Consider the following 24201-nt stretch of genomic DNA (forward strand, 5'->3'; position numbering starts at 1 on the left):
TTCAAATTAGACATCAATTCTCTTTTGTCTTCTTTTAACCATATTTATCTAATTAATCACCAAATACACCAAACTGGTCAAAAACTTCACATAAAGATTAGCAAACTATAATTAAATATTTCTTTCCAGAAACATAATCTGGAATTTACAGGAGCTATGTGATATTTCTCTCTGGTGTGTGCTTTTTATTATGGGAGATAAGGAGTTATGAGGATAAACTCTTTTACACCCATGATGACCTTGACCCTCACTGTTCACCCTCAAGTGACAGGAATCCCAACCAACTCCCAGGAATCTCTGTAGGCTCACAGTGACTTAAGGATGTCAGGGGAAATCTAGCAGTGAAGAGTATCCTTTAACTGCCTTAGATATCTTTTGGGGGCTGTCAATCATGCCAATAATGACTTTTCTCTATAAGAAAGGACATTCAAAGTTGAATGCTACATGGACAATAAAACAGAGATGGTGTGAGACAGAAAAACAAATCACTGTGTAGCAGTATGGGCCATAGGGCCACATGCAGAATTAAGATTTAATAATATATTCAATGTATTTATTGTGGCCTTCCTGATTTTCAGCCTCTCTGCTAAGCCCTGTATATTAATTTCTTAGTTAATCCTCTCTTTAAATTACTTGTGTAGCCCACATAAAATGTCTTAACTCTCAGTGTTTGTAGTTGTAAAATGAAGATAATATACATTTTTCCCCAGTCATTAAGTTAGTGAGATAATAAGTATAATATCCTGGCCACAGTATCTGACACTTAATAAATTCTTAGTCAAGAATAGCTTCTTGAATAGCTATCAGAAAGGTGGTATTTGATTATACGTTTGTCCCATTTTTGTCAAAACCATTTATTATATGGAAAAATAAGTGTTTACGGAAAACATGCACATGAAGAAATAATAAAAGAGTAGTGCACAGCTATATTGAAGCAGGATTTTTGAAAATGTCAAAAGTTATATACACTTAGAAATTTTAATTGGACATTCAGGCTCAGTAAATGCAAAAGACATATGGTAAGTGCTGGGAATTAAGAGATAAACAAGATGTGGCCTCTTAACTCTTAAGAACTAGAAATGCATTTATACTGAAATAGTTTGCTTGTCTATCACAACAGAAATAACACAAGCACACCATTTCAGTATTCAACCAGATGTAATCTTTCTAGGGCGACAAAAGTATTTAAGGTGACCATCCCAAACTTGACTTGGATCCTGAGGCCCATTTTTAGGAACTTCAACTAAGCCTATTCCATTCCCCAGCAAACTGACTTCAAACACACAGGAGAGAGCTAATAAACGTTTGATAGATGGATGGAAATGGCACGTCTCCATTTTTAACACATTCTCTTCTTAAATATGCAATATTATGTTTTCTTCTGCAACACTAAGTCAAATCTGATTGTCCTTTATCAAAAGCAAGGTTGTATAACATATTGTGTCAAATCGGAATGTAGAAATATAAGGAAAAATAAAGGTTTGGTTGAAAAGACTCCCATAAATATTTGAACATAAGACAAGAGTACCAGTCTCCCTTTGTTGGGATGCAAAATAGGGGATTTATTTTGCCTTATGAGTGTAATAATGTTAGATAACACTGCTCAGCCTACACAATCAGCTTTGTTTCTCTCAGAATATAAACATTATTATTAAGTTTTGTACCCTAGAGGGAACAGAGACTTCACCAATCAGAAATAAATAAATAAATAAAAACTTTTAAAATCCCAGATCAGCCCTTTTTTTCTTTCAAGCTTCTTATGCTATTTTTCCATCTTAGATCACTTGTTTTAAAATAGTTGATCAATACATGCAGTGTGAAAATTTTTTTTAACATCTTTATTGGAGCATAATTGCTTTACAATGTTGTGTTAGTTTCTGCTGTATAACAGAGAAAATCAGCTATATGTATACATATATCCCCCTATCACCTCCCTCTTGTGTCTCCCTCCCTCCCTCCCTATCCCAACCCTCTAAGTGGTCACAAAGCACTGAGTTGATCTCCCTGTGCTACGCAGCTGCTTCCCACTAGCTATCTATTTTACATTTGGTAGTGTATATATGTCAATGCCACTCTCTCACTTAGTCCCAGCTTACCCTTCCCCCTCCCTGTGTCCTCAAGTCCATTCTATACATCTGCATCTTTATTCCTGTCCTGCCCCTAGGTTCATCAGAACCTTTTTTTTCTCTTTCTAGGTTCCATAAATATGTGTCACCATATGGTATTTCTTTTTTTCTTTCTGACGTACTCCACACTGTATGACAGACTCTAGGTCCATCCACCTCACTACAAATAACTCAATTTCGTTTCTTTTTATGGCTGAGTAATATTCCATTGTATATATGTGCCACATCTTCTGTATCCATTCATCTGTCGATGGACACCTAGGTTGCTTCCATGTCTTGGTATTGTAAACAGAGCTGCAATGAACACTGTGGTACATGACTCTTTTCGAATTATGGGTTTTTCAGGGTATATGCCCAGTAGTGGGATTGCTGGGTCATACGGTAGTTCTATTATTAGTTTTTAAGAAACCTCCATAGTGTTCTCCATAGTGGCTGTATCAATTTAATTCCCACCAACAGTGCAAGAGGATTCTCTTTACTCCACACCCTCTCCAGCATTTATGGTTTGTAGATTTTTTGATGATGGCCGTTCTGACCGGTGTGAAATGATACCTAATTGTAGTTTTGATTTGCACTTCTCTGATGATTAGTGATGTTGAGTATCCTTTCATGTGTTTGTTGGCAATCTGTATATCTTCTTTGAAGAAATGTCTATTTAGATCTTCTGCCCATTTTTGAATTGGGTTGTTTGTTTTTTTGATACTGAGCTGCATGAGCAGTTTCTATATTTGGGAGATTAATCCTTTGTCAGTTGCTTCATTTGCAAATATTTTCTCCCATTCTGAGGGTTGTCTTTTGGTCTTGTTTATGGTTTCCTTTGCTGTGCAAAAGCTTTGAAGTTTCATTAGGTTCCATTTGTTTATTTTTGTTTTCATTTCCATTACTCTAGGAGGTGGGTCAAAAAGGATCTTGCTGTGATTTATGTCAAAGAGTGTTCTTCCAATGTTTACCTGTAAGAGTTTTATAGTGTCTGGCCTTCCATTTAGGTCTTTAATCCATTTTGAGTTTATTTTTGTGTATGATGTTAGGAAGTATTCTAATTTCATTCTTTTACATGTAGCTGTCCAGTTTTCCCAGCACCACTGAATTCTCTTAACTTTTGCTTGTCTGTAAAGGTTTTAATTGCTCCATAGAATCTGAATGAGATCCCTGCTGGGTAGAGTAATCTTGCTTGTAGGGTTTTCCCTTTCACCACTTAAATATGTCCTGCCACTCCCTTCTGGCTTGCAGAGTTTCTGCTGAAAGATCAGTTGTTAGCCTTATGGGGGTTCCCTTGTATGTCATTTGTTGCTTTTCCCTTGCTGCTTTTAATATTTTTTTCTTTTTATTTAATTTTTGATAGCTTGATTGATATGTGCCTTGACGTGTTTCTCCTCATATTTGTCCTGTATGGGACTCTCTGCACTTCCTGGACTTGATTGACTATTTCCTTTCCAATGTTAGGGACCTTTTCAACTATAATCTCTTCAAACATTTTCTCAGACCCTTTCTTTTTCTCTTTTTCTTCTGGGACCCCTATAATTTGAATGTTGGTGCATTTAATGTTGTACCAGAGGTCTCTGAGACTGTCCTCAATTCTTTTCATTCTTTTTTCTTTATTCTGCTCTGCGGTAGCTATTTCCACTCTTTTGTCTCCCAGGTCACTTATCCATTCTCCTTCCTCATTTATTCTGCTATTGATTCCTTCTAGACAGTTTTTCATTTCATTTATTGTGTTGTTCATCCTTGTTTGTTTGCTCTTTACTTCTTCTAGGTCCTTGTTAAACGTTTCTTGTATTTTCTCCATTCTATTTCCAAGATTTTGGATCATCTTTACTATCATTATTCTGAATTCTTTTTCAGGTAGACTGCCTATTTCCTCTTCATTTATTTGGTCTGGTGGGTTTTTACCTTGCTTCTTCATTTGTTGCTTATTTTTCTGTCTTTCCATTTTGCTTAACTTACTGTGTTTGGGGTCTCCTTTTCTCAGGCTGCACGTTCATGGTTCCCGTTGTTTTTGGTGTCTGCCCCCAGTGGGTAAGGTTGGTTCAGTGGCTTGTGTAGATTTCCTGGTGGAGGGCACTGGTGCCCGTGTTCTGGTGGGTGGGGCTGGATCTTGTCTTTCTGGTGGGCAGGGCTGCGTCCAGTGTTGTGTTTCGGGATGTCTGTGAACTTAGTATGATTTTAGGCTGCGTCTCTGCTGAAGGGTGGGGTTGTGTTCCTGTCTTGCTAGTTGTTTGGCATGGGGCATCCAACATTGGAGCTTGGTGGCTGTTGGGTGGAGCTGGGTCTTAGCATTGAGATGGAGAATGCTGGGAGAGCTCTTGCCGATTGGTATTACATGGGTCTCGGTGGTCTCTGGTGGTCCAGTGTCCTGAACTTGGCTCTCCCACCTCAGAGGTTCAGGCCTGACACCAGGCCCGAGCACCAGGACCCTGTCAGCCACATAGTTTGGGCAGCCATCCTGTCACGGAGTTGCCTGAGGGCCGGCCATCCTGTCGGGGGCTCCTCTCCTTGGGTCCCGGAGACGCCTGAGGGGTGGCCTCCTGTCAGGGGCTTCCCAGTCAGGTGCAGCCACCTGAGGGCCAGGCGTTGGGTCTGAGTCATGTGGGGCACTGGGCACTAACCTTCTCTGCTCCAGGGCGCAGCATTGGGAGGTTCAGCCAGTGTCTGAGACCCAAGTTACGGCTTCCATCAGGTTTATATCTGAGCCCCAGGTTTATGACTTTAAGATTCTTTCAACTTTTTTTCTTTTTCTCTGTGCTCAGTCTACTTCCACTTGCTCATAGGGGGACTGCATTCAGAGGCCTCTCCGCCTGGACTTCAGACCAGAGTTTCTCATCAGTTTGATAATTTTTGATTATTGTTAGTCAGGTTTACCGTACCACACTGGTTAACATTTCAGCTAAATCAATTTGTCGCTTTAGCATTTGCATCTAAAAATGTAGAACAAATATATATTTGCCTAAGAGAAGACACTGTAGTTTGGAGGTAACGTGGGTTTGGAGCTAGATGACTAGCAGCGTGAAGTTGGGCAAATTACTCCACCAGTAAAGAGGTTCCGTGCACTTGTCCGTGATGGACATACTCGGGGCAGATTTCCCTTTAAGGAAGGATGCCAGAGCTGTAGGGTGAGCAGGCAGGGGAGACCCTCTAGATAGCAGGTCCTTAGAATCTGCCTCTTTTGCAGAAATTGTCCTCTCCAGGAGTTACCTGGAGATTAAGCCAGCAGAGGGATAAAGGCCCTACCATTCTGGCAGGACACAGGACTCCTCTGATGATCAATACTCATCCCACTGGGTTGGGCCAAGGCTTTGCTGGGATCGCACTGCAGTTTTACTGTTCCCTAAGTCTGCCTGCTTCTGTCCCCTTCCAGTCACAGGTGCTGCCCTCTAACAAACAGCTTGCACTTCAAACTCTATCTACTGCCCAGGAAAATAACCTGCAACCAATGTGTTTAATGGGGATAAGAATACAGGCAATTCATAGAGTTCCTGTAATACAGTGTAAATGAAACATATGTGAAGGGCACTGTGCTAAAACACTAAATAGGCATGACTGAAGATCCACAAAAAATTTCCAGTATTACTCATTAAATATCTACTCTTGGGCTTCCCTGGTGGCGCAGTGGTTGAGAGTCCGCCTGCCGATGCAGGGGACACGGGTTCGTGCCCCGGTCCGGGAGGATCCCACATGCCGCGGAGCGGCTGGGCCCGTGAGCCATAGCCGCTGAGCCTGCACGTCCGGAGCCTATGCTCCGCAACGAGAGAGGCCACAAACAGTGAGAGGCCAGCGTACCACCAAAAAAAAAAATTAATAATAATAATAAATAATCTACTCTCGTATTGGAAAATGCATGTTAGAGTTTGTTGAACATACTCCAGCAAGTCTGTTCCGAGTGCAATTCTATTTCATGCCACTTCATGCTTTCAGAGAGAGAAATGCTGCTGTGCAAGTCAGCGGTTTTGCTAAGGCATTGAACTGCAGAGGCCAGAGTCTGGCTAAGGCAATCACCAGCCTCAGTTCTAAAAACCCTATATCATAGTCATCACTGAGGCCTGGAGAATGGAAAGGGCAGGTAGAAATACAGGGTATTATGAGAAATTCATGCAAGAAACAAATATATTCCCCAGTCCAAGAGAGTAAGCATCTCTGTCTTTTTCAGGATGTCCTTTCACAGTGTGTATGGTAGTTATGGTGATTTTCCCCAAAGCTACACTAAATGAAGCCAGATTTTTCTGGCTGACTCAACGTAAGTGCACACTGTCAGGTGCCCCATGAGAACTAACGTCCCAAGGGTTCTAAGGCAAGCGTGGGGGACATCAACCCCATCATATACAGCTGGATTCAAAGAATTTCTTTGACTACTCCAAGTTTAAAAAATATTTTTAAAATCTTACCTTTAGGGAGTTTGCTAGACAGAATAAGATCCTGGAATTATGTGAGAACCAACTATTCAACTTACTGATGAAAATCCAAGCTCTTACCAGTCTATTGTAGGAGATGACAAACTCTTTGATAAAGTAAATATCTTAGGCTTTGCAGGTCATAATGTCTCTGTCACAACTATTCCAAGGCAGAGTGGCTGTGTTCCAATAAAACTTTATTTTTAAAAAATGTGGGAGGCCAGATTCTGCACACAGGCTATAGTTTGCTGACTTCTGGCCTCATGCAATAGACTTAAAGTATTCACTAGTCATGGGTCCTCCCTTAAGTAGGTTCTATGGAAAGGAAAAGGGAGCAACGTATATTCTACTACACAAACAGGAATAAGTGTCATGATGTTTGCAATGCTCTGCAATGCTTGATGCATTAGAATCTAGAGTACAGACCAGCACAGAAGCCCGAATGTCCTTTACATCAAATGTTTCAGATTCTCTGAAAAATTACAGAAAGTTCAAAGGCTAAATCTCTCCTTCTTAAAGAGTGCAAAGCCCCTGAGCCAAGTAACTCATCTATGAAATCCTGGTGCAAAGAAACTTGAGTTCAAATTGATCTGGCTGCCCTGTCTTTAGTCCCAGTGATGTTCCTTAGAGCCCAGTTAGGGAGATGCTGCTCTTGGAGAAGGGCAGTGTATATTCTAGTTTCCAAATGTAACAGGAATTAATGCACTTTTATATTATAAAAACTATTTTGCTGTGGCAAATTTATAGGAAGATACAATGTTGAGCCAACTGCAAGGAAAGATGCTGTTTAGAGCCACTAATAATGAAATAAAGCCCTTAGTTATGAATCAGTTATATATTTCACTGAACTCCAACTGTTTCTTTCTCACTGTTTAATTTCATTGTAGCTTTTGTTATTATGCCTAAAGAAACCATTTTAACATTTTCTCCCATGCACTTCGAGTATCAAAAATTCCATCTACAAGTTTTCAACTTTTGCCTCTAATTGCTCTACTGGTTGCTCTAACTGCTTTAATAAATAATATTATCTGAGTTCTGCTAGTCCCAGAATTCTAAAGTCCCTGCATCACATATTATTTATTATTCCTTTAAGGGAAAAAAGGAGTCTTTTTTCTACCCAAAGCTTCTCTTTATAGTGAGAGAGAAGGAGGAGGGAGGAAGGGAGGGAGGGAATAAAAAATGAGAGAAAATTATATACATACAGTCCACCCTCCAGATTAATACTAGGTTCTCTAGAGTGTGAGCTATTTCCACTTCAACATCACTGGATATCTGTGGTTGCTTCTACTGCAATTCCTTAGACAACTAGGAGACCTCTTCCTCTATGTGACCCTGAAGTTCCATAATCTAGTTTTGTTTATCATTTTCAGATAGCCTTAAAGGTTAGTTAGATAAATGTGAAAGACTTGAATTTAACATGGCTATTTAACCAGCCTCCTTACTATAGAACAAGTTCCATGAGGGCAGAGGATCTGTCTTTATAGAAATTCCTTAGGAAACCATAGATTAGATAGATATAGATATAGATATAAATATATAGATATGGATATAGACAAGTCATATGTGCCATAGAATATAATATATAGTATATATAACATGTTATATATATATATATATAGTAATGTGAATGAATGGCCATGTGACTAAATGAATATATGACTTAATACTAATCACTATTAGCTGAATTAGCAGTACAGTGAGTGTTTTGGGGAAATGACTTGGAAAAGCTGGTACTGTTGAATTGGGAGACAAATTTTAACTGGCTAAGAGTGCACAGGAACTAAGTGACCAAGTTTTAATTGTTTTAAAAAGACTCAGTCCGTGTACTAGACCCTTGTACGCTGTTGGTAGGAATGCAAAGTGGTGCAGCAGCTACAGAAAACAGTATGAAAGTTCCTAAAAATATTAAAATAGAACTACCATATAATTCAGCAATCTCACTTCAGGGCATTTATTCAAACTAACTGAAATCATATTAGCACTCCTACATTCATTGCAGCATTATTCACAATAGCCAAGATGTGGAAACAACCTAAATGTCCATCGACAGATGAATGGATAAAGAAAATGTGGTGTATAGACAGAATGGAGTATTATTCAGCCTTAAAATGAAGAAAATTCTGTAATGTGCGGCAACATCAATGAGCCTGGAGGACATTTTGCTATGTACAAGAAACCAGCCACAGAAGGATATTATAGCATGATTCCACTTACATGAGGTATCTAAAATAGTCAGCCATGGAAGCAGAGAATGGTGGTTGCCAGGGGCTGGGAGAAGGGAGGAATGAGAAGTTGCTAACCAATGGCTATAAAGTTTCAGTTACGCAAGACAAATAAGTTTTAGGGATGTGCTGTATAACATTGTGCTTGCAGTTAACAGTACCGTGCTGTACACTTAGAAATCTGTTAAAAGGGTAGATCTCAAGTAAAGTGTTCTTATCACAATTAAAAACAACAACAACAAAAAGACAAAGTCTCTGGGGGATTATTGCAAGATTGAGGAGAGAGTCAATGGATACACAGTTTATTCGCCGAACAATTGCCAGGTTTTCTACAGTATGAAGCATTTTCACTGTAGCATCATTGGACATCAGGACTATAAGAAGTGTTTTCAGGAAAAGAGTTCATTAACAGCAAGCCTGGTAACTGAGGCGAATTATAAAAATGCCAGAATACAAGTAGGAAAAAAAAAAAGCAGTGTCTTGTGTTGAGTGGGCACTTACATTCAAGAGAGGAATTAGGGCAACAGAGCACTGTGGCCGCCATGGTCATGTGTCAGCCTGCTTCACCTGCTGGATGGCCATTATTCCCACTTTGAATTTAAGCAGCTCATGTAGTCTTACTCATGGAGAATGCTTTGCAAAAAATAAATAGGAAGCAACTATCTAAAAAAACAGCCACATGCCACTCAAAGCCATGGTGAAATCAAATATACACTTGACATGACTTTATTGAGAGGAAAAAAATGAGCCATAGCAGGTTTACATGAAAGCACTGACCTGTATTTAACACTTACTCTGTGCTAGGAAGTTTCACCTTAAGGATAAACAATTTGCTCCCTCAAATGCCATTTCAGACTGTCTATCACAAAGTACCGACTCAGTAAACATTAGCTGTCATCATCCTACACACCTCATGCAAAATACCAGAACGTAGCAAAGCATGCACAGACATAGTCATCAGTGGTAAGAAGAAACCCGGGTTTAAAGCCTGGCCCCATACCCCCTGCTATGTCAACTTGCACAGGAAGCATCTTTTCAGAGCCTCAGTCTCCTCCATAACGCTGGAATCATACTGACTACTTCATAGGTGTCTTTTGTGAGAATTAAGTGAAATGATACATAATAGAAACTTAGCACAATGTCTGATTCATCAAATAACAATAACGTTGTTTTATCCTTTACCTCCCTAATCACAATTTGGTTCACAACCGATAGTAACAAACCCATACAAAGGGGCTAGACTGATGAGAAAGGAACACTCCACCCGTACTCTGGTTAATTCCACAGACCTGATATATGTAAGCTCCTTTTTCCTGGTATGCATCCTGGACTGAATGAGACCATTTAGAGAATGAATAGTTTATTATTTCAATTAAATCGGTCCTGCTAATTCAATGCAGTCTTGTTTATAATAGCCAAGATATGGAAACAACCTAAGTGTCCATCTACGGATGAATGGGTAAAGAAGATGCCACACAAACATGTACACGCACACAACGGAATATTAGTCATCAAAAAAGAATGAAATCCTGCCATTTGTGAAAACACAGACAGACCGTGAAGGTATTATGATTAGTGAAATAAGTCAGAGAAAGATAAATACTGTATGATTTTACTCATATGTGTCAACTGAGACAAACTAATGAACAAACAAGATAAAATAAAAACAAATTCATAAATACAGAGAATAGATTAGTAGCTACCAAGAAGGGAACAGGGTTGAGGAGGTGAAATGGATGAAGGGGATCTGCTGTATGGTGATGGAGGGTGACTAGACTTGGGGTGGTGCTCTCTCGGTAGTGTAGGCAGATGTTGAACTATAATGCTGTACACCTGCAAATTATATAATTAAAAATAAACAAACACATAAAAGAAGATTTTGAGGAAAAAAATTGGTCCTGCTAAGCCATCACAACATGTAGAGACACAGTTTGAGTCACAGAGATCACAGGGAAAGAAAGGGAGTGTGACAAAGGAACAGAAAGCAGGCATTGCACTGCCAGAAAAAAAAAAAAATGTATGCACCACAGTTCCATTCTTGACTATTTGTATGACAGTGGGCAAGTTAGTCTTTTCACCCTCGGTTTTCTCATCTGTTAAGAGAGTACACATGTTATCTCATGAAGGTGTCAGGGAATGAACTGAATACATTTAGCGCATCCCTGCCACATAGTAAGCTCTCACTAGTAACAATATTCATCACAGTAGCAAGGGCAAATTAGACTAAATGATGTTAATTAGACGATTTAGCATGTAACTGTTAAATAAGAAAATAACAGGCAATTCTGCACCGTCAGCAACCTTGAGTAGAAGAATCTCTGCTAAAATGACTGCTAGGATTTTATTTTTATTTTATTTTATTTATTTATTTATTTGTTTATTTGGAGCTGAGAAAGATTTATTGCAAGGTGAAATGAGTACTAGGTTTTTAATTTGCATTTAAGATATGAAATTTATGGTGGCTTTATTAGTTGGTAGTGTTAATAGCTCCAAAGATGATATTATCCCAAAATACAGATGAGGAAGCTGAGTCTCAGAGAATTCCAAGAGACCAGCTGTCTGACTGGAAAGTAGGAGTGACAGGATTTGAAATGCAGTCTGCTGTAGTTTCAAGATATGGCATCTTTTAAATAATTTACACAATCGTATTCTGTGTTACTGAGAGGCATGCGGTACTGAAGAAAGTAGCACATGCTTAATTAATGTTCCTGGAAGGGAGACGGTAAGACCATGAAGTTTGCCTCTGTGTCACTGTCTGTTTGCCCTGATGGGCTTATACAGACATAGATACGTTTATACACGTAGAAATAGGTTTAGTTTTAAGAATTTTAATATACATGATATTTTCAGCTTGACAATGTGCTCTCAAAAGAAGCTAAGTCTTAGAGGAAGTTGACCAACCAATTAATGACTGCATGTTTTAACGTGGCAGATGCCACAATAAATGCCTATTTCTTGCTGGATGGCAAGGTAAACATTCCCCTAAAAGATGCGTACATTCTTGTTAGCATATAAAATACAACAGCCCTAGAGAGAAAATCATGCTTTGTTATTTGTTACTTGATAGTTCCCTGAATATCTGTGTCCTCTAGTTCTGTTTAAAAAGGTTAAATGGCTCTAAGTCTGTCTGCTAGACTTATAAGGAACTATGCACTGCTCTGGCTAGTCAGGAAATTTAATTTTCTAAACAAATTAACCAATTGTGCATCGATAGAGGAAAGCTGCTCTCCATAACCCAGTTGGGGGACAGGGGTTGGGGGAGGGACAACTGCAAAAATGCAGAACTCATACTGAAAAATGCAGTTGGTGGTTCTTACATTCTAGATTCATTCCTATGGAGCCAGTCCACCTCCAGTCAGAACGGTGTGGGGCTCACTTTCTGAATAATGCATCAAAACCCTGTTGTAAATGATTTGAAACAGTAATTGCCCCTTCTTTGGGTGAAACCACATATGCCAAGGAACTAGCACTTGCCTGACATCTATCAGAGCTAGAGTATGCCTGTGTCATCAAGTGGTACTTTATCTGTCCATCCCTTCCTGGCAACACAGCCCCAGACCCCCTTTAGCTTGCCTGGAAACAAAATGCTTCCAAGTTGGGCAGTTGTTGCTAAGCAGCCTCAAGCTTCTTCTTCACCTGCCTTTTATGCCACCGACAATTATAAAAAATAACAATAGCAATAACAACAACGATCAACTACAGTGATAATCATCACTGATTCCCTGTGAGCTGGAATGATTATCAGTATATCTCCATTTTTACATCAGTCAATGGATAGATTATAAAATGGGCAAAAACAAGTGGGGAGCTATGAACCTGGATGTTTACCCACTTCTAACCAATCTGAGCTTAGTATTGGCATCAAAAGTTACTCAAACTTCATCTCCAGCTGATGAAGAACATGCTTCTGCACAGGAAGTCTGTTCCCGCTGGTACTATAGATTCCATGTTTTGGGTGTACATGGGATTGCCCTGATATCTGAATCCCCATTTGCCCTGAGGGTCCTCAGCTTGGCATGCTCCTGGCCCCCTATGGGTTCTTTGCTGACAAGAGTAGAAATCTTGACAAGTCAAATGCTAAACTGACCCCATGGCTGGTCTCTCAGGCCAATCTTGTTTACTTTCTTCATATTCTCTCTTATGCTTGAAGATGTGAAGAAAGTGGCAATTGCTCTGTTCTGTGTTCTTTCAGAAGAAATGGAGTAACAATGGAAAACGGGGCAGATTCATTCATTCAACAAGTACCACTGTCTCTATTTATATTAGAATTTCAGTATAAAGCCATTTCACAACTTCACTATTTAGTCAAAAAATGGATGCCCATGTAAATTTATTTTTCTGGATACTTCCTGCCCTTGGATTCAATACTTGTCCCTTTGATAGATACGATTTTCTTAGCCAAATAGAGGCCATTCTGTGTGTCCACAACTTGTTGAGTTCCTTTACAACAGAGAATGGGCCACTGACCATTCCTCAAATCCCCTTCTTAGAGGTTGAGCTCTTTTGAAGAAAGGATTTTTTTTTTTATATCCTTATGAGATACACTCTACTATCCTGAATTTAGAAATGACTTGTGTTAAAAACAACTTTTCCGGACCTGAAAATAATTCTTTTTTTGCCCAAACTCAAATTATTTGGGGCACTGATTATTCTGCTGGGTTTCACCTCCAGCCTCATGGTTTCAGCACCCTTGGGAGTATTGGGAGTTTAATACACAAAAAAGAAGTGAATAAGTAAAGTTTTCATAAAGCTCACTTGTCTAGAGTTTCCCTGAATAAAGTAATTAGAAAGGTATCTGCCGTAGGTCCCTGTAACTTAGAAATTGAATGACTTGGATATAAGCTGACATCTAACTCATAAATTAACTGGACAATTCTTTAAAACTGTACTCTTCTGTCTAGTTTTCTCTCTCTTTTTCAACAAACATTTCTAAAGCCATATTTGAAATCCACACTCAAACACATCATTAACTAACACTTCACCCTTGGAGACCAGTGGACAAGTTACAGATTTTCAGTGTTCTTTCAGAAGAAAGCTCTTTAGCCTGAGCATCTACTGTCATTTGGGTGACTGGCAAAGAGAAAAGATGTACACAGTTCAACAGCAAGAAAAACCCAGAACTGAGCCTTATTTCTAAAACAAGGAAGAAAAACTTTAACAAGGGATTATATTTCTCATCCTGGAAAAAATTTTGAGCAGGGAAAGTATAAACAAAAGATATCTTTGAAATGGCAGAGAAAGGTTTTGTCTAAAAGGCACCGATCCAAACAGGCTGACCTATCAGAAATGCCCATAAAGTGGTAAAAAGATCATTTCAAAGCCAAACAGCGAACACAGAAATAAGACAGGGGGCCTCTTAATGTGTTGAGACAGTGATCTCATGCCTCTAAATTCTTATACATAATTCACTGTAACTGTCAAAGGAGAAAGAAAGAAAGAAAAAAAAACAGCAGTATTTTTCTAATGCTAGAAAAAAACCCCCACAAACAAGCAAAAACAATACCATATAAAAGATCCACCCAAATGCACTGCAAAATATATTCGATTTGGCTTTTTCATTGAGCCCTCTGAAAGCTTAGCATCTTTCTTCATCTTGATATTCCTGGCTCTGGGCATTGTATGCAGCTCTTCGCAGGTGTGTGCAACACACACACACAAGCGCAGTACATGTTGACCAAAATTCCTTGGTCATGTGAACATAGTCTCAAAGGCAGCCACACAGACTGCATACGTAATTACATTTTGTACTGATCTGCTTGTCATGCACTATAGCCAGTTTTCCTTTCAAAAGAGAAATACCTTATAGGACTGGAGGTGATGTCGGGGTCACGAGCGGTCACTTGCCCAATCACGGAGTTGAGAGCAGCATTTTCATGAACTTCGAGGAGGTAAGTCGGTGAAGAGAAGACTGGAGGCTCATCTGCATCTTCGACAACAATTTTGACGGTCGCCGTGTCTTTAAAGGGCCCCCTGCTGCTGAAACGCGGGTCAGTGTGGACATTGGCTGCCTCTACCTTCAGCGTATAGGATCTTTTGGTCTCAAAATCCAGAGGCTGTTAAGAAATGACAAAGATGAATGTTTCTCAATAATGACCACAGCAGCGAGAACAAATGAGTGTAATGCTGATGGATGATCGTTATGTGCATTTAAGCCCATTTGTGAGCCTTAATGGGATCACTCTCCATTCCCCCAGATTCAACCTGTAAATTTTACAGGCATTTATTGATAGCTGTTTATTATACAAGCTCAGTGAATCTAATCTCCTACTGTTTTGTTTTGTTTTGCTCATTTCACTTGGAATTCACAAAATATTCACAGTCATGAATTGTGCCATCGAAATTTCACTTCAGACTCATAATAAAATTGTACTAGTGAAGGCATGATCTGCATACCAATCAGCCAGTTAATCGGGCCTCTGCTCGTCAGAGATAAGGCAGCATCGAACATAATCTCTATCTGGGAAGGATATTTTATCATTTCTGCAACAGTGTGTGAAACGTAAAGAACTAGAAATAATCATTGTTTAGTCCATGGAGACATTATAAAGCACAATTTAGCACTAATCCCAACAAAGAGTGTTTTCTTATTTCACTTCCAGAGCATCACTGCTTTACTGATCATGTGGCTAAAATGAGGCTTATTATTTTTTAGGGCATTCTTAGAAGGTCTCTATTATATGAGTTCTGTGCTGTGAAGCAGGTGGGCATATAAAGAAATATGTATACAGACGCATATCTACCTGTGTTTATATTTAGGATAGATGATAGATAGACAGATAGATAGATAGATAGAGAGACAGACTGACAGACAGGTAGGTAACTAGGTCTGGTGGTGACTTCCACCAACCAGTTAAAAGCAATTTGAAATTACCTCATTGCACCATTACTGAAAATATTTCTGACCTATTAATACCTCTCTCCTTAAAAGCCCCAGAGACTTAACTTAATGACCTATGTAAATAGAGGCAGGTAAAAGAACACAGTCCCCTTAAACAACCAGAAGGCCATCTGCATCAGAACCCTCACAGTCCAATTCTCTCAGCAAACATAATACTTCAGATGTCAAGGATGTATTTCTGTCAAGGTTCAAAGAGACAATTTAGATTTCCATGGCAATTCTTATAAGAAACTGAACTCTACATCTGCAGTGCAAATTTTAGAAAAATAAGCTGGAACACAAGCTAGCATTAGTGAACTCTTTCAGAACTCCTATACAAGCTTAAATATATATTCTTATTTCAAAGTTTTATGTTGATTCTTATATTTGAATTTCATTCTACTTGGACTTAGATTTTTTTGATATATTTTCTAATAAACAAGGCAGATACTCAATCCCCTGTCTATTCTGAAATTACTAAACACATGTACCCGTATGTACATGAATAGGCAATTCAACATCAACATTTTCACAATTTGCTAATCACCCCTACTGTAACAATTTTGTAATTTCAAATTCTTTACAAACGCTGTTAAGCATAAGAGATTATATTCTGCTTAATTCTTTGCCCAACTTAATGACAATCTACCAGAACACATCCTGGTGTCCTTGGGATTTTGTCACACAAAAAAGAGGACCCATGAATTGCAGGAAAATGACTCCCTACAGATTGTTCTCTAGAGTAAAATACATGGGTTTTTTGGTGTCAAGATGTGTAGTATATGCTTCCAAGTTTATGAATAATGGTGAATAAAAATACAGCAAACAGCTAATTGCTTCAGTTTATAAAAGCACCTTATGGTAACAAAGAATAGAAGTTAATAATAACAACAAAAATGACATTAGGAATCATTAGCCAAGGAAAATGTGTCTCTGGGTTAGTCAATAATTGACTCAAGTATAATTATACTGTACTGTATTTAACACACGAGTTTTTAAATACTTTGCAACTCTTAATACTGAGCTCCATCCAGGTTTAAAGTGAGTGTTACTCAGCAGAGTTAAAACAGATGCAGCCATTTTCTTTTCAAAATTGATTTTGTATATAAAACTATATCCAGAAAATTCCAGGTTCTCACTTTCAATACCTCCCCAAAAGGGGATTTTAAGAGCATGACCATTGGAAGCACATCCCTGGGTAACATGACAGAGAGAGTCAGATAGTAAGCTTGGAGTCATGTCATTGTAATGCTGATCAAGACAGAGGGCAAAATTATTGGCTTCTGACAGTGTGACCTATTATCTATCTTCTAATTCATGAATCAGCAAATCCGTTCTAAAATTAATTTGTACTACTTCATGGCAAGCATATAAAGAACAATGTTGAACAAAATACTCATGATGAAGATAAAAGGGTATTTCTCTTTGCAAATGCCCATGTCTGTAAAATACTGAACTGTGTTCTACCCGTTTTTTAATGAATGTAGTTGTCACAATGAGAAATAAATATGGAAAATGTACAGAATTTTTCACATTTACCACACGCACACAAATGATCATGAGCAAAAGCAGTCACAGATTGCAATATGGAGAGACATACCATGCTCCTGGATTGGAAGAATCAGTATTGTGAAAATGACTATACTACCCAAAGCAATCTACAGGTTCAATGCAATCCCTAACAAATTACTAGACACTTTTCACAGAATTAGAGCAAAAAATTATACAATTTGTAGGGAAACACAAAAGACCCTGAATAGCCAAAGCAATCTTGAGGTAAGAAAAAGGAGCTGGAGGAATCAGACTCCCAACTTCAGGGTACACTACAAAGCTACAGTAATCAAGACAGTATGGTATTGGCACAAAAACAGAAATACAGATCAATGGAACAGGATAGAAAGACCAGAAGTAAACCCATGTACATATGGTTACCTTATCTTTGATAAAGGAGGCAAGAATATACAATGGAGAAAAGACAGCCTCTTCAATAAGTGGTGCTGGGAAAACTGGACAGCTACTTGAAAAAGAACGAAATTAGAACACTCCCTAACACCATACACAAAAATAAACTCAAAATGGATTAAAGACCTAAATGTAAGGCCAGACACTATAAAACTTTTAGAGAAAACATTGGAAGAACACTCTTTGACATAAATCACAGCAAGATCCTTTTTGACCCACCTCCTAGAGTAATGGAAATTTAAAAAAAAATAAACAAATGGAACCTAATGAAACTTCAAAGCTTTTGCACAGCAAAGGAAACCATAAAAAAGATGAAAAGACAACCCTCAGAATGGGAGAAAACATTTGTAAACGAATCAACGGACAAAGGATTAATCTCCCAGATATATAAACAGCTCATGCAGCTCAATATTAAAAAAAAAAACAACCCAATCCAAAAATGGGCAGAAGCCCTAAACAGACATTTCTCCAAAGAAGACATACAGATGGCCAAGAGGCACATGAACAGATGCTCAACATCACTAATTATCAGAGAAATGCAGATCAAAACTACAATGAGGTATCATCTCACATGAGTCAGAATGGCCATCATCAGAAAATCTACAAACAACAAATAATGGAGAGGGTGCAGAGAAAAGGGAAGCCTCTTGCACTATTGGTGGGAATGTAAATTGATTCAGCCACTGTGGAGAACAGTATGGACGTTCCTTAAAAAAGTAAAAATAGGGGCTCCCTGGTGGCGCAGTGGTTGAGAGTCCGCCTGCCGATGCAGGGGACACGGGTTTGTGCCCCGGTCTGGGAGGATCCCACATGCCACGGAGCAGCTGGGCCCGTGAGCCATGGCTGCTGAGCCTGCACGTCCGGAGCCTGTGCTCTGCAACGGGAGAGGCCACAGCAGTGAAAGGCCCGTGTACCGCAAAAAAAAAAAAAAAAAAAAAAAAAAAACTGAAAATAGAACTACTGTATGACCCAGGAATCCCACTACTGGGCATATACCATATTTTGGACATGTGTCCAAAAGACACATGTACCCCAATGTTCATTGCAGCACTATTTACAATAGCCAGGTTATGGAAACAACCTAAATGTCCATCAACATCTGAATGGATAAAGAAGATGTGGTACATATATGTAATGGAATATTATTCAGCCACAAAAAGAAATGAAATTGGATCATTCGGAGAGATGTGGATGGACCTTGAGTTTGTCATACAGAGTGAAGTAAGTCAGAAAGAGAAAAACAAATACCGTATATTAACTCATATATGTGAAATCTAGAAAAATGGTATGGATGAACCTATTTGCAGGGCAGGAATAGAAAGGCAGACGTAGAGAACAGATGTGTGGACATGGAGGGGAAGGGAAGGGGAGGATGAATTGGGAGATTAGGTTTGACATAAATACACTACCATGTGTAAAACAGATAGCTAGTGGGAACCTGCTGTATAGCACAGGGAGCTGAGCTTGGTGCTATGTGACGGCCTAGTTGGGTGGGATGGAGGCGGGGAGGGTGGTCCAAGAGGGAGGGGATATGTGTATGCATATGGCTGATTCACTTCACTTTGTGGCAGAAACTAACACAACATTGTAAAGCAATTATACTCCAATTTTTAAAAAGCCATATATTCTTTGTATTATTTATGGAGATGTTTCTTTCTCCAATGGTAGCCCCACACCCGGGAAAAAAGCAAAGATGAGCTTCATTGACCACAATGCTTGGTCATTTGATCACAGTTAGGAGCATCTAATAATAGCAGGGTGGGCCCTGTCCTTCTGGTGCCAGAACTAGCCAGAATAACTGAAGCTGACTACTTTGTCTGTCTTTGAGTTTCCCTAAAAGCAGAGCCTGCAGTGAAGACACAGGAAACTTGAATGAATTTTGCAGAGATATTCTAGGAAGCAGGAGATTAGAAATGGGGAGAGTTCTATAGAAAAGGATGAAAAGCCATTGAACTTGCCACCTCTATGGGCTTATGAGGATTATTCCCACTGAAAATCCTCTAAGGAATCATAAAAAATATGCCTCACAATAATTTCTTCAGTGAATAGGAACTGTCCACCCATCTTTGTCCCTCATTGCTTAAAGGTTGCTTTCAGAGTGTTGGCTTTCCTACATAGGTGGATGCTCTGGACAAGAACTGAGCAAGTTCCTGCAGCTCATGGAAAAACACTGAAACACAGAGAGGAAAGAAATGATGGGTGAGATGGGAGGCTAGCACCACCATGGTCACTGTTCACCGAGGTTTAGCTGAAATATAAAGTAGGACTAGAAGATAGGATGTGCAAAAAGCACTCACTTTTGCACAGCTTAAGAAGGCAAGCCTCCTCCAGTTGTAAGATTACGTCAGGAACTCCACCCAACCCCTACCACCCTCAACATTCAAGTTTCAAAGAGGTATTCTGAAGACGAACAAAACCTTCCTGAGCTTACCTTTCTCAGTCTTATAATGCCATCCTGGGCCTGGGCATCAGAAGTGATTTCAAACAGTGCTGTTCCGTCTCCATCAATGATGTCATATGACGACTGCGCGTTTTCACCAATATCCTGATCATTGGCCTTCACCCTCCCTATGGCAGTGCCAAGAACCACATCTTCTGGTACTGAGAAGTGATACAGACCTTAGGAAAGAGGAGAGACACTGAGCACTGCACATATTCCATTCTTCATTCATTCATCTAACAAATATGTGTTGGGCACCTCTTTTGCTCTGGCTACTTCTGTATAGATACTACCAATACAGTGATGGGAAAGACAAAAACATCCTTTCCACTGTGGAATGTACAGTCTTTTAAATGAGCCAGAGACAAATGTTCCCAGAAGAAGCAGTGATCTCTCTTTGAAACTCTTCTGAGTTATGGGACTTATTCAACCATATGTTTACCAAGTACATACTTGGAGTAGAGTTATATCAGGATATTAGTGAGTCTATGTGAACGTTCTTTCCAATTTGCTGTATAATCACATTGGCTGCCCTTGGGGATATTCATTGTTGCCCAACATAAAATATTAAGCTAATTTCAGCACAGATAGATGCAATGTGTAACACACTGAAAGTCACTTTTGAAGTTACCTTTATATTTACAGACTTATAGACCATTTTTGATAAAATCCAATTACCAAGCTTCTGCTGTGCCCTGCAGCAAGCTGTTCAGACACATGAAACACTCCTCTTGTTACTAAAATTCTCCTTGCTCTGAAGACCAAAAATCCTACCCTCAAAACTCTCTAGGCAAAATACAGTTACAGTGTATGTGGCTTCCCCTATGGGGGCAGGAAAACGTGTCTACTTAGTGATATTAGTCCCATTTTTATTCAGATCACTTTGGCTGTTGTATTGGTGTCACTCACTTTCACTGGTGTAGGGGAAGTTGCCGGTACCCCAACCCCGTAACCCCTGGCCATTACCACTTCAGTCACACCTGCCTTACAGCCAACTGCCAACTCTTGCATTTCTTTGCTGAGGGTTTCCTCTGGACTTCAGAACCCGTTTTGTCCATTGCCTGTCAGTCCAGAGCTATCAGAAAATTAACACCCCCAGAGAAGCAGCCCTCAAAGGCTCACGCAACTTAGTATATAAAATTCCAGGCTCCTTGCCCTCTCTGGCAGGATAATTTTAAGCTGGTCCTTTTCTTTTGTTTATTTACACTGCTCCAGAGTTTCCCCAGTGGAATGAAGCTGCAGTCACCCCAGTCATCGCTGGCTTGATAACGCACACTGTCAGCTTTCTACCTCCTCTCGCTCACAATTCTCACTCTCCTGCTGGCGTTTCTTGGGATCATCTCCAGTATAAACTACTTATAATCAAATCCTTGTCTCAGTGCCTGTTTGCGGGGAACCCAAACCCAGACAACCAGGAAGTTGTAGTCCCATTGCAACAAGAACAAGGGAAAATAAACATTCGATGAACCATAAACCCAAAAGGAAAAATTATATCTGGAGAACATTACCTAATTCTAGTTTGAACTCAATCACTGAGTCCCTTGGATAAACTAAGGCTCATTTTTCCCAGTATAACAAGATTACTTTAGATGATGGGTGAGGTTTTCTTCTAGAACTAACACACTTTTATTTAATGATGAAGTTAAAGTGTCTCTTGAAATCATAATATGTGACCCGGGAACAAAAATGTTTTCCACACAGTTTTGCCGTAAGAAAGGCACCAAAAATCATCGGTCTAGCACAAGTCTCCCAGTACCCTCATAATTGGTGTAATGATTCCATTTCCTTTCAACTTTATATTTCAGATAAAGTTTTCAGATGACTCCTTGAGGTGCGCTTATTAAATAATAAGACAGCAAGGGGCTCACCTTGCTACTAACCCTGCATCAGGAAGCCTTGGGAAACCAAGCCAATGAAACGTTTCTTTATCCACTTTTACTCTTCCTACTCTCATCATCCCTTTCAGTGGGATCGTAGTTAATCGATATTACCTCTAAGAAAGGGAACACTTGAAACTTATCTGCCACCACTCAATTGAAACAATCATTTTGTGAGAAAGAGGAGTTGCATCTTAGCGCATTAACTATAATGGCAACTGAAAAGAAAACAAGAGTCGGGGGAAGGATGCAAGAGATGACGTTTTTTATTTCAGTCATTTGGTTTCAAAGGTTGGCATTGCTGTCTGATTTATGAATGGCCAGATGTGAAAATTCTAAAATTCTTTAAAAAAAGAAATTTTTTTAACATCATTATTGGAGTATAATTGCTTTACAATGGGGTGTTAGTTTCTGCTTTATAATAAAGTGAATCAGCTATACATATATCCCCATATCTCTTCCCTCTTGCGTCTCCCTCCCTCCATCCCCTCAAGGTGGTCACAAAGCACCGAGCTGATCTCCCTGTGCTATGCGGCTGCTTCCCACTAGCTATCTACCTTACGTTTGGTAGCGTATATATGTCCATGCCTCTCTCTCGCTTTGTCACAGTTTACCCTTCCCCCCCCCACATCCTCAAGTCCATTCTCTAGTATGTCTGTGTCTTTATTCCTGTCTTACCCCTAGGTTCTTCATGACATTTTTCTCTTCTTAAATTCCATATATATGTGTTAGCATACGGTATTTGTCTCTCTCTTTCTGACTTATTCACTCTGTATGACAGACTCTAGATCTATCCACCTCATTACAAATAGCTCAATTTCGTTTCTTTTTATGGTTGAGTAATATTCCATTGTATATATGTGCCACATCTTCTTTATCCATTCATTCGATGATGGACACTTAGGTTGTTTCCATCTCTGGGCTTTTGTAAATAGAGCTGCAATGAACATTGTGGTACATGACTCTTTTTGAATTATGGTTTTCTCAGGGTATATGTACAGTAGTGGGATTGCTGGGTCATATGGTAGTTCTATTTGTAGTTTTTTCAGGAACCTCCATACTGTTCTACACAGTGGCTGTATCAATTTACATTCCCACCAACAGTGCAAGAGGGTTCCCTTTTATCCACACCCTCTCCAGCATTTATTATTTCTAGATTTTTTGATGATGGCCTTTCTGACTGGTGTGAGATGATATCTCATTGTAGTTTTGACTTGCATTTCTCTAATGATTAGTGATGTTGAGCATTCTTTCATGTGTTTTTTGGCAGTCTGTATATCTTCTTGGAGAAATGTCTATTTAGGTCTTCTGCCCATTTCTGGATAGTTGATTTTTGCAACTATGTTTGTCAGTGATATTGGCCTGTAGTTTTCTTTCCTTGTGACATCTTTGACTGGTTTTGGTATCAGGGTGATGGTGGTCTCGTACAATGAGTTTGGGAGTGCTCCTCCCTCTCCTACATTTTGGAAGAGTTTGAGAAGGATAGGTATTAGCTCTTCTCTAAATGTTTGATAGAATTCGCCTGTGAAGCCATCTGGTCCTGGGCTTTTGTTTGTTGGAAGTTTTTAATCACAGTTTCAATTTCAGTGCTTGTGATTGGTCTGTTTATATTTTCTATTTCTTTCTGGTTCAGTCTCGGAAGGCTGCACTTTTCTAAGAATTTGTCCATTTCTTCCAGGTTGTCTAATTTATTGGCATATAGTTGCTTGTATTAATCTCTCATGATATTTTGTATTTCTGCAGTGTAAGTTGTTACTTCTCCTTTTTCATTTCTACTTCTACTGATTTGAGTCTTCTCCCTTTTTTTCTTGATGAGTCTGGCTAATGGTTTACCAATTTTGTTCATCTTCTCAAAGAACCAGCTTTTAGTTTTAGTGATCTTTGCTATGGTTTCCTTCATTTATTTTTCATTTATTTCTGATCTGATCTTTATGATTTCTTTCCTTCTGCTAACTTTGTGGGGGTTTTTTTTTGTTCTTCTTTCTCTAATTGCTTAGGTGTAAGATTAGGTTGTTTATTTGAGATGTTTCTTGTTTCTTAAGGTAGGGTTGTGTTGCTATAAACGTCCCTCTTAGAACTGCTATTGCTGCATCCCATAGGTTTTGGGTCATCGTGTTTTCATTGTCATTTGTTTCTAGGTATTTTTTGATTTCCTCTTTGATTTCATCAGTGATCTCCTGGTTATTTAGTAGTGTATTGTTTAGCCTCCATGTGTTGGTATTTTTACAGTTTTTTCTTTCTGTAATTGATATCTAGTCTCATAGCATTATGGTCGGAAAAGATACTTGATATGATTTCAATTTTCTTAAATT

General features: G+C 39.2%; 1 protein-coding gene across 2 annotated transcripts in view; it reads right to left on the reverse strand.

Moving 5' to 3' along the window:
- CDH8 (cadherin 8) overlaps positions 1–24201 on the reverse strand; it is a gene marked incomplete at both ends in the record, with an annotated part of 356696 nt that overhangs the window by 132935 nt on the left and 199560 nt on the right. For both annotated transcript variants that reach the window (XM_082677661.1, XM_082677660.1), the window contains 2 exons: positions 14533–14786; positions 20004–20191. In XM_082677661.1, coding sequence (XP_082533787.1) covers positions 14533–14786; positions 20004–20191 — 442 coding nt within the window. The remainder of the gene's footprint in view (positions 1–14532; positions 14787–20003; positions 20192–24201) is intronic.

This window comes from Grampus griseus (assembly GCF_964374135.1).
Source record: "Grampus griseus genome assembly, chromosome: 19".
Lineage (NCBI taxonomy): Eukaryota > Metazoa > Chordata > Mammalia > Artiodactyla > Delphinidae > Grampus > Grampus griseus.